The sequence below is a fragment of the Myxocyprinus asiaticus genome, chromosome 28, assembly GCF_019703515.2.
Source record: "Myxocyprinus asiaticus isolate MX2 ecotype Aquarium Trade chromosome 28, UBuf_Myxa_2, whole genome shotgun sequence".
Lineage (NCBI taxonomy): Eukaryota > Metazoa > Chordata > Actinopteri > Cypriniformes > Catostomidae > Myxocyprinus > Myxocyprinus asiaticus.
In genome coordinates this window covers 45,194,115-45,212,558 of record NC_059371.1, presented here as the reverse complement: position 1 = coordinate 45,212,558, position 18,444 = coordinate 45,194,115, and the positions used below count along the sequence as shown (strand labels likewise).

At 38.0% G+C, this 18,444-nt stretch overlaps 1 protein-coding gene across 1 annotated transcript in view; it reads left to right on the top strand.

The window, feature by feature from the left end:
• The window catches only part of LOC127419339 (sodium/potassium-transporting ATPase subunit beta-2-like), a 20,884-nt gene extending 3,744 nt beyond the window's left edge, over positions 1 to 17,140 (top strand). The window contains exons 2-7 of the mRNA XM_051660690.1: positions 3,640 to 3,768; positions 3,854 to 3,958; positions 4,434 to 4,639; positions 8,695 to 8,754; positions 13,289 to 13,384; positions 13,466 to 17,140. Coding sequence (XP_051516650.1) covers positions 3,640 to 3,768; positions 3,854 to 3,958; positions 4,434 to 4,639; positions 8,695 to 8,754; positions 13,289 to 13,384; positions 13,466 to 13,627 — 758 coding nt within the window. The 3' untranslated portion in view covers positions 13,628 to 17,140. The remainder of the gene's footprint in view (positions 1 to 3,639; positions 3,769 to 3,853; positions 3,959 to 4,433; positions 4,640 to 8,694; positions 8,755 to 13,288; positions 13,385 to 13,465) is intronic.
• Positions 17,141 to 18,444: the final 1,304 nt, after the last annotated feature.

The window sequence follows — 18,444 nt, the reverse complement described above, 5'->3', positions numbered from 1 at the left end:
TGGGAGTGTACTTTGTATCAAGGGCATAGCCAAGAAAAATGACTTGACATAAAAAAGGATGGGCCCAAATTTATTTATTTTTTTACCAGATTTTCCTTAACATCCTTTCACGTTTTCAGAAATCAGAATTAATGCATTTTAAAGCTGTTTTATAAATACATATATTTATTTGAAGTCAAAGAATAATCTCTACCATTCTGGGTGGGCCTAGGGTTAATTTAGGTGGGCCCAATCCCACCCCGGCCCACCCATAGTTACGCCACTGCTTTGTATAAACCCTAATGGTAATTTTTTATTAAATTTTTTTTACTTTCCAAGCACTAATGTTGTTTTTTTCCCCATCTTTAAATCTGCTAAAATTTTATTTTTTGTGTGCAAATTATAAATAAATATAATAAATTATAATAATTTTTAAAAAATACTAAAAATATTGCAGTTTTCATACATGAAACATATATTTTCCCAAATAGGAATTTAAAAATGTTCATAGGCTATATGCTCAAATATATGGAGTACAGTGTGATATATGTTTATACTACATGGCCATTCATCAGATTTCAGTAACACTAAAAACTGTTAAATGTTCACGTGGAGTAAATATGATATCAACGGGGTTTGAAACACGTAAATGCCTGTAACGCTTCTTTGGTCTTTAATATTGATCTTTAAAACATAATCAAAATCAATAAAGTAGATCAAGTTAATCAAGCACTATGTAAGTCATGTTGTGTGTCATATTGTGTCTGATCAGTTCACTCGCCAGCTTTCATTTGTGTTACTGCAGCTGATTGGTTGAGAGCACTGATGACATCAGAGGTGGAGTAGCCAATGAGCGGAGGAGAGACTAATCTGAGTCCCATCCCCCACAGAGATAGAGAGAGAGAGACATATGGGTTGACATATAAGACAAAGGCTAAAAATATTAAGAAAAAGAGCGTCACAAATGGAATGAGTGAGGAAAGAGGGATAGAGACACACACACACACACACACACACACACACACACACACACACACACACACACAAAGAAAGAGCAGAATGGGTGGAGAGAGAGACAGAGAGAGCGAGCGAGCTGCGGTTTTAGTGTAAGAGGATTTAGTCCCTCACAGTCTGTCCTGATATTTGTTCAGTGATGGACAGATGAGAAACAGAGGACACAAAGATGGAGTGAATCGAGGGGAATCTGGGTCACATACACAGAAATAAAGCTGGTGTCGTGTCAAACTCTTATTCAGAGATGAAACATGATGTGCAATCTCATTGTAAATGATTCATCCGTGCAAATTATTCTACTAAAAGAATGTGTAATCTTTCATCAAAGTGTAATAACTTGCTACTGTTAAATGACATCATCAAGCCTTCTTATTTTTCATCTACCTGCCACAGAGACACTTTACACCCTCCAATCAATTCCACAGACAAAATATCTCATGATAATTAACGTGACCATTTGCAACATTTTTGCATAGATAGATAGATAGACAGACAGACAGGCACATAGATAGATAGACAGACAGACAGACAGACAGGCACATAGATAGATAGACAGACAGACAGACAGACAGGCACATAGATAGATAGACAGAAAGACGAAATTACGTGCTTTATTAAACGTTTCGCTGCAGTTTCTAGTGAAATGTCCAGCGGGGGGCGCCAAAAGCGAGTGAAATGGTGTCGTAATCAGACGAGGTTTTTCGTGTGAATATTAGATGAAGGTTTTAAGGACACTAACCTAGAACTTTAACCTTAACCTAACCAGTAGTGATCTAAAATCAAATGAGAGGTGAATAAGACATCCTGACCATAAACCAACACCTAAACCGAACCGATCGTGTCCCAAAACAAAATGCGACATGAAAAACACATTTTAAGTTGCTATATATTTATTGTATTTTTTTGAAGATGAAAAGTTCTTGATGTTTCACTATAGGCTCTTCAGCGTTTCTATATATATATTTTTTTCTCCCCAATTGGGAATGCCCAGTTCCCAATGCGCTCGAAGTCCTCATGGTGGCGTAGTGACTCGCCTCAATCCGGGTGGCGGAGGACGAATCTCAGTTGCCTCCACGTCTGAGACCGTCAATCCGCGCATCTTATCACGTGGCTTGATGAGCGCGTTACCACGGAGACGTAGCGCGTGTGGAGGCTTCACGCTATTCTCCGCGGCATCCACACACAACTCATCACGCACCTTACCGAGAGCGAGAACCATATTATAGTGACCACGAGGAGGTTACCCCATGTGACTCTACCCTCCCTAGCAACCGGGACAATTTGGTTGCTTAGGAGACCTGGCTGGAGTCACTCAGCACACCCTGGATTCAAACTAGCGACTCCAGGTGTGATAGTCAGCGTCAATACTCGCTGAGATACCCAGGCCCCGTGTTTCTATATTCTTGAAAGCAACAACACAGATGCTTTTCTGTTTTAGTATTGAATGTTACAGGGTTGAAGGTGCATGTATTAATAACAGCCCATGAAATCAACATTATAATTCATGTCTGTAGCTTTAAGAACATCTAGATGCTAGTATACTATAAAAAAAGTGACAGAATTGACTTTTAGCAGGTATAAATATTTAATGTTTACAGTGTTTTTCTTCTGGGAAAACTCAGACCGAAAATTTAAATGACATTATTTTGTTTGCAGGGGCGTATACAAATATTTGTCCAATTAAATGCTCTCTAGAATGAGAATGTCCCTCCCCCTATAGTGTTAATTTTTTACTTTCTTCTGCTGAACACAAGTGAAGATTTTAAGAAGAATATTTCAGCTCTGTAGGTTCATACGATGCAAGTGAATGGTGACCAGAACTTTGAAGCTCCAAAAAGCACATAAAGGCAGCATAAAAGTAATCCAGTGGTTTAATCCATGTCTTCTGAAGAGATATGATAGGTGTGGGTGAGAAACAGATCCTGATATTTAAGTCATTTTTTCTATTAATCTCTATCTTTAACCAGCCCTATCATAGGTGGCGATATTCTAGAAGAATGTGAATTGCCAAAAAACAAAAGAAGAAGAATGTGAAAGTGAAAGTGGAGATTTATAGTAAAAAAGGATTTAAATATTGATCTGTTTCTCACCCACACCTATCATATCACTTCTGAAGACATGGATTAAACCACTGGAGTCTTATGGATTACATTTATGCTGCCTTTATGTGCTTTTTGGAGCTTCAAAGTTCTGGTCACCATTCACTTGGAGTGTATGAACCTACAGAGCTGAAATATTCTTCTAAAAATCTTCATTTGTGTTCTGGTGAAGAAAGAAAGTCATACACATCTGGGATGGCATGAGGGTGAATAAATGATGAGAGAATTTCATTTTTGTGTGAACTGTCCCTTTAACATGTTTTAGTTGATGATAATGTGCAAAATGACAAAAACATGTTTCAAACTGTAACAGACCAAACTTTAACATTCTGAAAAATATATGAACATTTAATTAAATTTATAATGAAAGATTAGCATGCATAATGTGTAATATTAAACGAGCTCCTAAATTAATAATCACTTCTAATGAATATGCTGAAGTTTGAGCTACTTTAAGAAGTTCCTCACGTTTTGACAGCTGAGGATATACTCTGATGGGAGATTATAAATGGTGTGACTCAAGCTTAAATGTGTGTTTCTCGTGCAGGTCTCATTCTGTTGTTCTATCTGGTCTTCTACACGTTTCTGGCTGGCATGTTCTGCCTCACCATGTATGTGATGCTGCTGACACTGGACGACTATAAGCCCACCTGGCAGGACCGCCTGGCATCACCAGGTACACACAATTTTTATACACATCACACACATTCATGACTCGTCACCATCACAGACACCATCCCTGTGTGTGTGTGTAATTGTAGGTGTGATGATTCGGCCGAAAGGAGATTCTCTAGAGATCATTTATAATGTGGAGAATACAGAAAGCTGGGACAAGTATGCTCAGGCCCTGGACAACTTCCTCGCACGTAAGTTACATTCAAAAAGCATTTTGATTACTGAAGAGATGTTTGCATTTTATTGTCATTAATTGTTTTGTCATTTAATATGTAGTCTGTTCAGTTGGATAAACAATTATCCATGTAAATGATGCGATCCGAGGAGCATTTGCATTGCAGTAAAACACTTTCTTATGATGGGTTACATTCATACGATTGAAAAGGAGGATATGACATCATTAGAAGAGGAACTACAGCATATGAACAGAAAACAGTTAGAAACGCTTTGACAGATGAATACACGATTACACAGTTTGGTTATATTTTCCAAGAATGAATTGTTTATTTGAGATCAGATCATCATTTTTATTTCTCTAGTAGGAACTTTGATATTTGGGCAAAGATGTACTGAAAAACGATGCTGTCTAGATGATGCAATATTTCCCAGGTGTCATGGCGCTGAACTGGAGAGCAGCTGACACTATGTTTCTGTGTCTTCCTGTAGCGTACAACAACTCGCAGCAGGTGATGAACAATGACGCGTGCACTCCAGATCAGTACTTTTATCAGGAAGACAGCGGCGATGTGCGCAACAACCCCAAACGCTCCTGCCAGTTCAACCGCACCATTCTTGGGGACTGTTCCGGACTCAGCGACCGCACGTACGGTTACCAGAACGGCAAACCCTGCGTGCTCATCAAACTCAACCGGGTAACTGGCCAATCACAGCACAGATCACTGATAATGGCTGCATCCCAATTCACACACTATATACTTGCAATATATGCATACATGCTCTAATGCTGCGTTCCATTCAACGGCACTTTGGAATTCCAACTGGGAAACTCGCGCTGAAATTTTCAACTCTGATTTGCCGAGATGCAGGTGCGTGACGTCACACAAGCATAACAGGTGTATAAAACATGGTAAATTAAACTCTCTTTTGATAACCGTACACCTGTAACACAAATGCTAGCGTTGCAGCTAATTGGGTTGTTAGGAAACGTCTTGGGTGACAAACACCTGCTAAGATAACGGGAGTGTTACAGTTTTGTTTCCTTACACGTTATCTTCCGAGCATCTGGCAATGCAATGCCGTTATGGTCGGAGATCGGAGATATAAGGTAGGAATATCCCACATCCGACTTGAATGGAATGCAGCATTAGCTGTAACCCCTTGTTATCGGTCTGTATCGACTTAACCCTTGTGCGTCAATATTCAAAAAGTTACTCAGAGGTCCTTAGAGGACAAAAATGTCCACGTCAAAAAACTGCCATAATAATATTATATATTCATATTATTTTCCACTTTCAATGAGTTACATCAGTCCTGATCATAACTACCAAATATTCATTCATTTTCAGGATTTTTTTTTGTTTTTTTTTTGTTGTTATTAACAATTTTTATTGATTCCATGCAGCAAGTCAAACAGACAAAAAATGCAGAATCAAACCACATGAAATCACAACTTTTCCCCCCGAACATTAACCCCCCCACCCGACACAAACGAGCACCCCAGTGGTCAAAAGCCAACTGACAAGGACACACATATAGACAATAAAACAGCAGAAAATCTTTAGAAACAAAAACACTAGTCTCTCTCCACTGCCCCTCCCCGAGAGCCTTCCAAAAAGGCTAAATTGCTGCCCCATTTCCTGATGAACAAATCCAGGTTGCCTAGCCTTCTTCATGCCATCTCCTCAAATGCTGCTACCCTGCCCATCTCGGTAGACCACTCATGAAATGAGGGCACATCAGTTGACTTCCATCCCCTGAGAATTACCTGTCTGCCAATCATCACGCTGGTTAGAACCCAGCTTTTTATATATTTATCAACTATATTCAGGACCGCCCCATCACCCAAAATACACAGTCTGGGGCAAAACGAAAACTGAGCGTCCACTACATCACACACAAAGCTCTGAACCCTCAACCAAAACTCCTGGATCCCAACACATCCCCAAAAAACATGGGTTGTGTCCCCGTCTTCTGATTGGCATCACCAGCAGGTGGGTGTGTCTTTAAGACCAAGCCTATACAATCTAGAGGGGGTCCAATAAAATCGATGCAAAATCTTAAATTGCATCAGATGCACCCTTGCATCTCTAGATGCAGACTTGACATTTTTTAGGATCCTAACCCACACCCCCTCCCCCAATGTCAAGTTTAAATCTTCCTCCCATAATCTCTTGATAGAAGTTGAAGCTCTGTCTCCCAGACTCTGAATTAGTAAGGAGTAATACACTGATGCCTCATGACCTTTTCCAAAAGCAGTAATCACCACTCCCAGAGTATCCGCCGCATTAGGGGGGTGTATGCTACTCCCAAAAACAGTGCAGGGTAGGTGGCGAAGCTGTAAATACTTATAAAATTGAGATCTGGGAATCCCAAAAAGTTTAACCAAATTTTCAAAAGGTCTCAATACTCCACTCTCATATAGGTCACCGAGTGTATTAACCCCCCTCGCAATATAATCTGACCAACAGAAAGGGGACTTATTAGTACATAGTTTAGGGTTCAGCCATATGCTCGAGGCTACGTTTAAATAAATATCAGAATTAAACACTCTGGACACTTTTGTCCATATCGAGCGCAAATGCAAAATTACGGGGTGTGACTTAACTTCTCCGATTAGTTTAATCGAAAGGCTTTGCAGTGGCGAGATAGGGGCAAGAACTTCCTTTTCAATACAAAACCAGGGAGGGGCTCTCTCAGGTGGAAGCAACCAATGAGCCAAATATCTAAGACCGAACGCATAATAATAAAACAAAATCTTGTGTAGGCCTAACCCACCATTGTCAATCGGCCTATGTAACTTATTGAAATGTAACCTGGGACGCTTACCATTCCAAATGAAGGACTTCACTATGCTATCAAATTGCTTGAAATAAGAGAGGGGGACATCTACAGGGAGAGACTGTAGCAGGTAGTTGAATTTTGGAATACAATTCATTTTAATAACATTAACCTTCCCAATCATCGATAAATGTAATGAAGCCCACCTGCCCACATCACTCGAAAACCTTTTTATTATAGGGTCAATATTAACTAAATCAGACAAATTTGCTGTATTTTCAGTATTTTAACCATTTAAATGCCAGTTTCTTTACATAATGCCACTGTTGTTTTTTACACACACACACACATTTCTCAACACACACATATAAAACACACTCTGACATCCATACCAACGCACACACACTTTTGTATCTGCATCATTTATTCAATTGTCCTGCAATGCTCTATAATACAGCAAACAGAAAATAGGGGAAAAGCTTGTATTTGCTCCATAGGCTAAACATGAGGAAAATGGTGCCATCTGGTGGAAAATATAAAAAATGTACATTTTGAAGCCAGCGCTCCAGAATGAAAGCATAATATCATATAATTCATGATTTTATGCTTTAATAGCACTGGGATCAAATATTGCAGTTTTAATGGGTTTCAATGGGGAAATTTTTGTCCTGAAGGTCCTGAGTGTAACTATTTTGTGTACACAGTGTATTATAGATGTGTTATAGGAACTGAGGTTGAAATATCGAAATTCCCCCAAAAATACACACCTTTGGCAAAATGTATGCCATTGGCATTAACACAGCAAAAATTATATATAAAAAAAAATAAAAAATACAAATGAAAAAGACAAAAATGTCCCGAAGGTCGCACAAGGGTTAAATAAAAAATTTCAAAGTTGCCACAGCAGTTTATAAGTGTTTACGGTAAATGAGAAAGTGAAGTAATAATGAATTTAGAGTATAAAATGGAATAATTAATTTAGATTATAAAATTAATAATGAATTTAGATTATAAAATTAATAATGAATTTAGAGTATAAATTAATAATGAATTTAGATTATAAAATTAATAATGAATTTAGATTATAAAATTAATAATGAATTTAGAGTATAAAATGGAATAATGAATTTAGATTATAAAATTAATAATGAATTTAGAGTATAAAATGGAATAATGAATTTAGATTATAAAATTAATAATGAATTTAGATTATAAAATTAATGATGAATTTAGAGTATAAAATTAATAATGAATTTAGATTATAAAATTAATAATGAATTTAGATTATAAAATTAATAATGATTATAAAATGGAATAATGAATTTAGATTATAAAATTAATAATGAACTTAGAGTATAAAATGGAATAATGAATTTAGATTATAAAATTAATGATGAATTTCATGTATAAAATGTGATAATGATTTTTAAGCTAATGAATTTAGCATATAAAACATAATAATTATTTCTTTTGCATATAAATTTGAATAATAAATCTATGCTAATGCAAACAGAGAAATCGGTCGGCAGCATCAGTATGCAATTTATGATGTGTCAGTATGACCTGATAATGGCATATTATCTTACTACAAAATGTATTATAACCAGCAAAGTACATAGTACATAGTGTGTATGATGAAACTGATGCTGCCAATGACGCTACACACATAATTGAGCAGAAAATCACATCAGATATCAAGACAGATCAGCTACCGTTAATAGCCTTAATAATAGCCTTAATAAGAGCAGTTTCATTTAAAGGGAAAATTCTGTAATCATTTACTCACCCCGATGTTGTTCTGAGCCGTTTGATTTTCTGTGAAACACTAAAGGAGGTGTTTGGCAGAATGTTCACGTTGCTCTGTCCATGTTCATTGTATGGAAGTGAATGGTGACCAGGCACAAAACTATTCCTTCAATTGTAATGAAGATGATGGCGCACAGAACATGAGCATTTGACTCTTCTGCAGGTGATCGGAATGCTGCCTAATAATTACGGACAATCTCCGAATGTCACCTGTGGACCAAAGGTAAGAGAAACATCTACCAAAGCATATCTTAAACAACTTATTTAAGATAATGATCACTAACAGTCATTTAAACATGAATTCCATCTGTAACACCCGTTTACTCACTGCATCCCTCCAAACTCAGAAATATAAAGAGGAAGACGAGTGGGTAAGACTAGTTATGTATGCAGTTATAGAATGACTAGTCTGATACATAATCAGCATCCCATAAACCCTAACCATAGATTAGTATACACCCTAAACTAGTGCACTACACACTTTGACCGTAATGTATACTAAACTAGTACAACCCCAATTCCGTAAACGTTGGGACAGTATGAAAAATGCTAATAAAAACAAAAAAAATGTAAATTATATTCACCCTTTGCTATATTGAAAGCTCTACAACTACACATTATATGATGTTTTACCTTGTGAATTTCTTTGTTTTTTTATGTACAGTCATTTCAAATCAGATGATTGCAACATGCTCCAAAAAAGTTGAGACGGGCAATTTAAGTCTAATAACAATCTGACGAGTTGAAATAACAAGGCGATGTGAAACAGGAGATGTTAAACAGGTGAGGCAATCATGTCATAGTATATAAGGAGACTCCAAAAACAGCCTAGACCATCAAGAGCAAGGATCATTCAGGACTTGTCAATTTACCAACACATGCTTCTGCAAATAATCCAGCACTTTAAGAAAAATGTTCCCCAAAGACAAATTGGAAGTGGACAATATAGTTAAAAGATTCAAGGAATCTCAGTGCATAAAGGGCAAGACGAAAACCACTTATGAATGTGCGTGATCTCTGATCCCTCATACATCACTGTCTTAAAAAACATCATTCATCTGTAATGGATATCATGAACATGGGCTTGTGATTACTTTAGTAAACCTTTGTTAGTCAACACCACTCGCCTCTGCATCCACAGATGCAAGTTAAGACTTTACTCTGCAAAGGAGAAGCCATACATCAACACTGTCCAGAAGCGCTGCCGACTTCTCTGGGCTCTGTCTCATCTTAGATGGAAAGTAGAATAGTGGAACTGTGTTTTTTGGTCCAACAAATCCACATTTCAAATAGTTTTTGAAAAACACAGCCATCGTGTTATCCGGGCCAAAGAGGAAAAGAGCCATCCAAGCTGTTATCAGCATCAGGTCCAAAAGCCAGTGTCTGTATGGGCCAGGGGTGTGTCAGTGCCCATGGCATGGGTAACTCTCACATCTGTGAGGGCACCATTAATGCAGACAGATATGTACACATTTTGGAGCAACATATACTGCCATCCAGCACCGTCTTTTCCAGGGACGTCCCGGCATTTTCAGCAGGACAACTTTAAACCACATACTGGTCGAATAAGCAGAGAGTGCGGGTGCTAGATTGGCATGCCTGCAGTCCTGACCATCTCCAATTGAGAATGTGTGGTGCATTATTAAGCACACCATATGGCAACAAAGACCCCGTACAATTGTGCAGCTGAAGACCTGAATAATGGATGAATAGGGGAAAATTCCACTTTCTAAATTTAACAAACTTGTATTTTCAGTGCCCAAATGCTTAATAAGTGTTATTAGAAGAAATGGTGATGTTACACAGTGGTAAACACTCGACTGTCACAACTTTTTTGGAGTGTGTTGCAATCATCTGATTTGAAATTACTGTACATTAAAAAAAACAATGAAATTCACAAGAAAAAACATCATATAATGTGTAGTTGTGGTGCTTTCAATATAGCAAAGGGTGAATATAATTTACAGATCACTCATTTTTGTTTTTATTAGCATTTATCATACTGTCCCAACTTTTTCAGAATTGGGGTTGAAGACTACACACCCCTAACCTTAGTGCACTTAGTTCAATCTAAACTAGAGAAGTAAAGTTTTAACACTGGCTTGACAAAGACTTGTTGAAACTATTTTCGATGGCAATACAGACATTACAGTTAGATGGACAGAATGGATGGATGGATAGATAGATAGATAGATAGCTAGATGAAAGGATGGATGGATGGATGGATGTCCCCATAACACCCTGGTCATGACTCATGTATGAGTTTGTTTACATTTGCATTAGTCTTGGCCTTTTTAACATTCCGTTAATGTAAGTCTAGGGGCTTATGGAGATATTTGATCGTCCGCTGTGTGAAAACCGTAATTTCGATCTGTTAGAAAAGTAGAAGCAACCTGAGTCAGAACAGTCTGAAGGTCTGTGCCAAATTTGGTGGATGTAGCTTGAAACCTTATAGCTTGAATTTACAGTAAGTCATTTTGGTCGTTGTTTCGGGATTTTGAAAAATGGTGCATTCTAGAGTTAGTAGAATTGTAGCATTGCATCATGGTTTTTAACTCCTGACGCTAACCCCTGACCCTAACCCCATCCTTAACCCATAAAGCGGCTTTCACATGACTCATGCTGGGGCATCAACACTAGGCTTATTGTTAACGTCAAGCGGCACTTTACTCTCTTCATGACAAGCGTTCCAGATAGCGTCATGGAGGGCGTTTTTACGAGGCAAGAAGGTATGCACAGTAAACATTGAAAACTTGTATTTTGAGAAGAGAAAAAGCCCTGGCAATTGATTTGGTACATTAATTCATTGCAGAAAGTAATAAGAGGACTTGTTTACATCTCTCAGGATGTTCTTGGTGAATTTAAATTAGTTCAAGATCCGAGGTCTCTGGATGCTCGGAAACTAAGGTGCATAGATATGAATAAAAATCACGAGGCATTCAGTACCTCTTTCATAATCTTCATGATCTCAGACCACCTTAAAAGGTCCTACAAATGAACTGAACTCAGACCATTTCGGGAGGTAGTCTGAGTATGGTTCGTTTGCGGATCCTTTTGTGGTACGATTGATTGTTGCTATGTGAAGGCGAAGAGGTACCAGTCTGTTTTGCTTTTTGTTATGACATAAGTACCTTGAGGCTTGCCATTCGGCTGCATTACATAATTGCCTGATCAAGATTATTTTATCTAACCGCAATTATTGTGAACTTTATTTTCCAATTACATTTTACTGACAAATAAGGGAATTTTAAGCAAATATAGAAATACCATGATTACCATGACCGCGTCGTTATCTGAGCACTCCAAATGAAACCGTCCGCAGTCAGAGCAGCTTCTGAAGACCACGTGAAGATGAACTGCTTTGAAGCGCTGCGATGCGCGTGCCGTTTGCTGAGGTTCACACCAAACACTTGCGAAAATACAAGTGATTTTGATAGTGAAAGCAAAGCGGTCCATTTCACTTTAATTTAATGTTCGCGTAATGGCGGGGGCCTGGGTAGCTCAGCGAGTATTGACGCTGACTATCACCCCTGGAGTGGCAAGTTTCCAGCCAGGTTTCCTAAGCAACCAAATTGGCCCGGTTGCTAGGGAGGGTAGAGTCACATGGGGTAACCTCCTTGTGGTCGTGATTAGTGGTTCTCGCTCTCAATGGGGTGTGTGGTAAGTTGTGCGTGGATCGTGGAGAGTAGCATGAGCCTCCACATGCTGTGAGTCTCCGCGGTGTCATGCACAACGAGTCACGTGATAAGATGCACGGATTGACGGTCTCAGACGCGGAGGTAACTGAGATTCATCCTCCACCACCCGGATTGAGGTGAGTAACCGCGCCACCACGAGGACTTAGAGCGCATTGGGAATTGGGCATTCCAAATTGGGAGAAAAAGGGGATAAACATTTATTTTCACGTTTTATTTTAAGATGTTAAAGCCTTAAAGGAAATCATATAGCCCTATTATGTGATTCCAAGTTATATACATTGCTACTTAAGGTGAATGTGTATTCAGCACATGTATGAAGTATGTCAATTTATTAGCATAATCACAATTATGCCAATTTATTGTTAGCCAAATGACATACAGTAATCGTGACTGCCATGTGGTCTGAGTTCTGAAGGAATTGTGGTATGAACAACAAAGGGTCTGACACCACATCAATACAAAAAGGACAAAAAATTAAACTGGGTCCTCTTTTAAGTCCACTTACATTGTGAACACCAAAAGCACTGAGGTCATTTGCATCTGGTTCCCTTTGAACTGGGTTTTGGTTCATTTCTGCTGCAATGAAGAACACACACACAGACAGACAGACACACACACACACACACACACACACACACACACACACACAAATTCAGTTTGTTACAACCAGGCTTGAATTAGTGGATCTCTGCAGCCATCTAGTGGTTATACTTGTGATTACATGTAATTTTCCTTTATTGCCCAGCAGAGGGCAGTAGTCTGCCCCCAATGCATGCCACATTTGATATTTTTACAACCTGAACAGCTCTATTACCCAGTAATCATTGGCTGATGCTTTAAGAATGTCAGCAACAACGAGGTCACAGTTGAAATTATTTAAACTTTTAGCAGCGTGTTACAACGCTTCATGGAAGAGCAACGCGGCACCGGGGGCAACACTAACGCTACACTCCTTAGACTTCTATGTATTTGGCAACGCTGATGCAAGTCGTGTGAAAGCCCCTTAACCCTGAACCCTAACTCTTGAACTACCTGACATGTCTCTGTTGTTCTCTGTAGAAGGAGGACACTGACAGTGTGGGTGAAATTGCATACTTTCCCGTAGATGGAGCCTTCAACCTCATGTACTATCCATACTATGGCAAGAAAGCACAGGCAAGAAACTCACAAACACCACACACAACCCTTTATACAATGGGAATGTGATTGATTATATGCATGTGTGTGTGTGTTTAGGTGAATTACTCGCAGCCTCTGGTGGCCGTGAAGTTCTTGAACATCACCCTGAACACAGACGTGAACGTGGAGTGTAAGATTAACTCCAACACCACTCAATTCAGTGAAAGGGACAAGTTTGCCGGCCGTGTCTCCTTCAAGATCCGTGTCAACACAATCTAGAGCAACCATATCTGACACACACACACACACACACACACAAACATTCAGACACGTCCTGTTTAAAAGTGGATTTTAGGAGGTGTCATTCATCTTCACATGTGTGAAGTCTAAACCAATACTGTCTAAACCATGAATTCTGTATGTGTGCGTGTGTGCGTGTGTCTTTGTATCTCTGTGTGCTTTAACTGTCGTCATACCCAGCTGATATCTTTCCAAAGTGAATTCAAGATAACTGGATGAAAATATCATTGAGTCGTTCTAGTTCTCTAGGCGAAAAATACTGACGTGATCACAACAGTTCACAAACAATCCGGTGATTCAGAGGGACCCGAATCGTTCAAATAAAAAGGTGCGTATGAGTGAATCTCAAGCAACATGTCAAGGGTCATATTTTTGCCAACATTTAAATATATATTTGTATTTGCAGTAAGAAAATGATTTATGCATTGAGAAAATTAAGCCTAATTTTTATTATCTATTTTTTTTGGACCATTGAGATTTTTTGCATTGTGAAATTATATATATATATAAAAAACAGGGATTTATAAGTCAATGTAGTTCTTTACTGTACTGTCTTCAATTCATGCTAATTTAAATACAAAAATCATTGTATTACAGTTCTGAGAATCACCATTGAGAAAAACAATTAAGGGGAAAATAAGTTTAGTTGTCATGAAAATAATGTCCCAATGCAAATAAATAAATAAATAAATAAAATAAATAAAAGAGAAGAAAAAAGAACTAGTCAGAAAAAAAAAATAGGTTTAATTTTCTTAATGCAGAATTTAAATTTCTGATTTTATTATTTTAATTTTGGAGTGAAATGTTCATGAGATTCACCCGTAAAGTCTATAAAGATGGTTGTTTTGTTATAGCACTGTTAGTATATAATATATAACACAACTTAAAGACATCTCATAGAATGCAGACTAAGATCATTCATAAGCCTGACTACATTTTATGAGTAGATATTACAAGAGTAACATAATATTAAATGTGTAACAGAAAGTTTATATGATCAATAAATAGAGCCATAATAACATATCAACAGTGACAGTCAGACAGAAACCCTTTTATTCGCCCAATAATCAATTTACGATTAACTAAACATATCGCAAATCAAGACATGCTAATTTATTTATTCATGCATTTATTTATTTATTAAAGTACATTTACAATGCTGTTCATTTATTTATTATCTGATTTGTGGTTTTCATTTGTTTTTATATAACAAAGTTTGTGAAAACACTAATGTTCACGAACGCACCACGATTGGCTGACGTTCTGCACATGCTCAGACTGCACTCGACGACTGACACATTAGCCAATCAGCTTCAAGCTACGCCATATCAGTTCGCGATTAATTTGCAGAATTGTTAAATGACTGATAATTGATTTGCTCCATTTCGTTGGCCCGTCTAAATGTGTACACAGCAATACCATTTGGTCCGTGAGTGTACTGTTAATACTTGTAAATAATAGCGAATCTGGGCTAGCTAGCGAGGAGAGTAGTTAAGAGGGGATTTCGGGGGATAAAAAAGATTGCTTAAATTAAGAAAATTTGCCAATCCAACGCGTACTAATGTAGATTAATGAACAAACGTGTTTTTCTTCCCAAAAAAAGCACCTGTGTTTTTTTACTCATTTGTTGTCGAGCACATTATGGGTTAGCCGTTAGCTTTAGCACCCATTAGCGCAGCGCAAATATGACGCGAGCATTAGCTGCATATATCTGCGTAAACTTTAGTTTTGTTTCTTCTTAGCTTTGGTAGACTCTTAGGTTTTTATCATGTGTTTTGACATGTGGATGTTAAAGAGGAATGAAAGTAACCTGCCGCCCGTCAGACTCACGAGACGTTAGCGTAGCGCTTATTAGCGAACCACTAGCCGGCTGTCTGCGACGCGCGGGCGGCCTGCTGTGTTTCATTTGATTTTGTGTTTCTCACAATCCTTAATTTTGCCCCGAGTAGTGAATATGCTGTATTTCTATTCGGTTACTGCCACAGTGTTGTGCGTTCGAAAAGTGTGTGTAAAAGAGCCAGTCGCGGCCAAATTCTCAAATTAACATCACAATCCATCCGTCATACATCAGGACAGAACTTATGGGCCAGATGTTTGGGATCAGTTTAATGTTTACACAGCGCAGTGACTAATAATTAGATTAGCCGCATGCTAAACTTACGCTGCCTGCCGTACGTTTACTGAGATCTACTCTACGTGTGCTGCCAGACCGCCTTGAAATAGATTTTATATGTTTTTAAGAGACAGTAAATCGAATTATTGCACATTCTCTTCAACTTGACGTGGGCAGTGGTGCATATTAGCACGTCGCTACACTGAGCGTTTGCATACAGCACGTCGCCAGTTTTCATATGCTTTACAATACACTCATTTTTGTAAAATCTATACGAAGTCAATCTGGGATAAACTAGCACATCACCATGGAAACAGAATGTGTGATGTAATATGTGTGATGGAGTGACAAGTGTGCGACATGCATCACAATGCAATGTTACTGCATCGCATAAAACCATTTTATTTCTCAGCATTTTTGTCTTAAATTATTCTTAAAACAAGATCAATTTACCCGAGAAGCAAAACCGTGCAAGCATAACTACATTTTGTTTGATTTATACATAAAACAAGAAAATGTATAACTTTAAAGAAATATTCTCTGAAAGCTAATATGCAATTTTGCGTCTCAAATGTATCTTGAAAAAAATGCTACATTTCAAACAAAAGATAACAGTGAAAATAATATAATATTTAACAAGACAATTCTAGATGTAGATGTAATTCTACTGTAAAATATAGTAAAAAAAAAACAATGTTTTTTACCTAATAATTAACGTTGAAAATCAATGTTTTGTAATGCAAGTAGGTTAATTAATCATGTACTGGATACGGTTGAGAATTGTACTAAAATTACATCCTGAAATGTTGTTACCGTATCTTTACTGTAAAACACTAGCAACCACAGCTGCCCGTTCTTTACCGTAAATTTAACATAGGATTTTTTATTTATTAACATTATAGAAGTTTTTACTTGAAAGCAAGACAAAACTACTGATTAAGAAAATGTTTTTGGTGCAGCTTAGGTTGTTTTGACAATATCAATGACACAAAAAGGAAATGCGACAAACGTGCATGCAAACATCGGCAATGACAAACACACCTGCGTTAGGAAAACCTGGAGAGTTTCTGACTCATGCACACTGACGGCACCGTTGAGCTCTTTGTCCATGTCTGTTTCTCCAAAGCAATCGACACACACTCGTCATTTCTGGATGATTTAATAGCTCACAAACTCATCTGTCTCTCATAGTGAAACAGTGTCTTTTCTTTCTGTACAAACACTGCTCAAAAACTAGATGTATCTTATTAAATATCCTGAATATACTGTTATATATTGCCTGACATAAAACTTGTGCAACTTATATTCAAAAAACAAATGATTACCATTATAAATGAAAAATAGAAAACAGGAAATAAAAACAACTTGTGTTTAACAAACATTTTGTCTTGTGAAATATGTTCTTGAAATGTTTATAGAAAGCCATACTGATTACCAGAGTTACATGTAATCCGATTACAAAGTATGTAGTTATTGTAATCTGATTGCTTTTTAGTCACAAGCAGTGTAACATATTACTTTTAGTGCATTTGGGTAAAGTATTATTTATGTAATACATTTAAAACATGAATTATGTTCATATGTACGTCTGACAATGTAAAAGGATGAAATACATTATTTTACATTTGTTGATCTGAAAAAACTTTTCCGTGAGTGTTTTAAAAAGTTACTTATGAGTAAAATGATTAGTAATGATTACTTTTTGGGTCTGGGTATCTCAGCGAGTATTGACGCTGGCTATCACAAATGGAGTCGTGAGTTTGAATCCAGGGCGTGCTGAGTGACTCCAGCCAGGTCTCCTAAGCAACCAAATTGGCCCGGTTGCTAGGGAGGGTAGAGTCACATGGGGTAACCTCCTCGTGGTCGCTATAATGTGGTTCTCGCTCTCGGTGGGGCGTGTGGTGAGTTGTGCGTGGATGCTGTGGAGAATAGCGTGAAGCCTCCACATGCGCTACGTCTCCACGGTAACGCGCTCAACAAGCCACGTGATAAGATGCGCGGATTGACGGTCTCAGATGCAGAGGTAACTGAGATTCGTCCTCCGCCATCCGGATTGAGGCGAGTCACTACACCACCACGAGGACCTAGAGCGCATTGGGAATTGGGCATTCCGAATTGGGGAGAAAAGGGGAGAAACCCCCCGCCCAAAAAAAGTAATGATTACTTTTTCATGAAGTAATGAATAGTGTAATCTGATTACAATGTTAGAGAAGTAATCAGTAATTTTTTGTAATGGATTACTTCTTTGAGTGACTTACCAACACTGCAGACTACAGAGTAACTTTTTAATGAGTAAAAAAAAATAACTGGGTGCACCTTTAACACAGCTGCTGTCTTCTGAAGAGATAATGAGAACATGAATGTAATTTTCTCACAGACAGGGAGATGAACGAATGATTGATGTATGTGCTGAGAGATTTATCAGCTTATGTAAGACTTTCGTAAAAGCTGCAGCAGCTGTAATGAAGGATCTGATCCACTCTCTGTCTCTCAACGTTGCTTCAAAACGGTTGCATTCAAAAGTAGACTTGGCATATGAAAGTACAATGTCCTCGTACGTTCGCCTCGCGTTTGTCATGTTCACGTTCATACAGGAGTGTCACGTTTGGCGGGTGGACCAAACACTATGTTTCTGTGATCTCAACAACACACAATCACAGTCAGAAAAAAGCCGAATATGTTA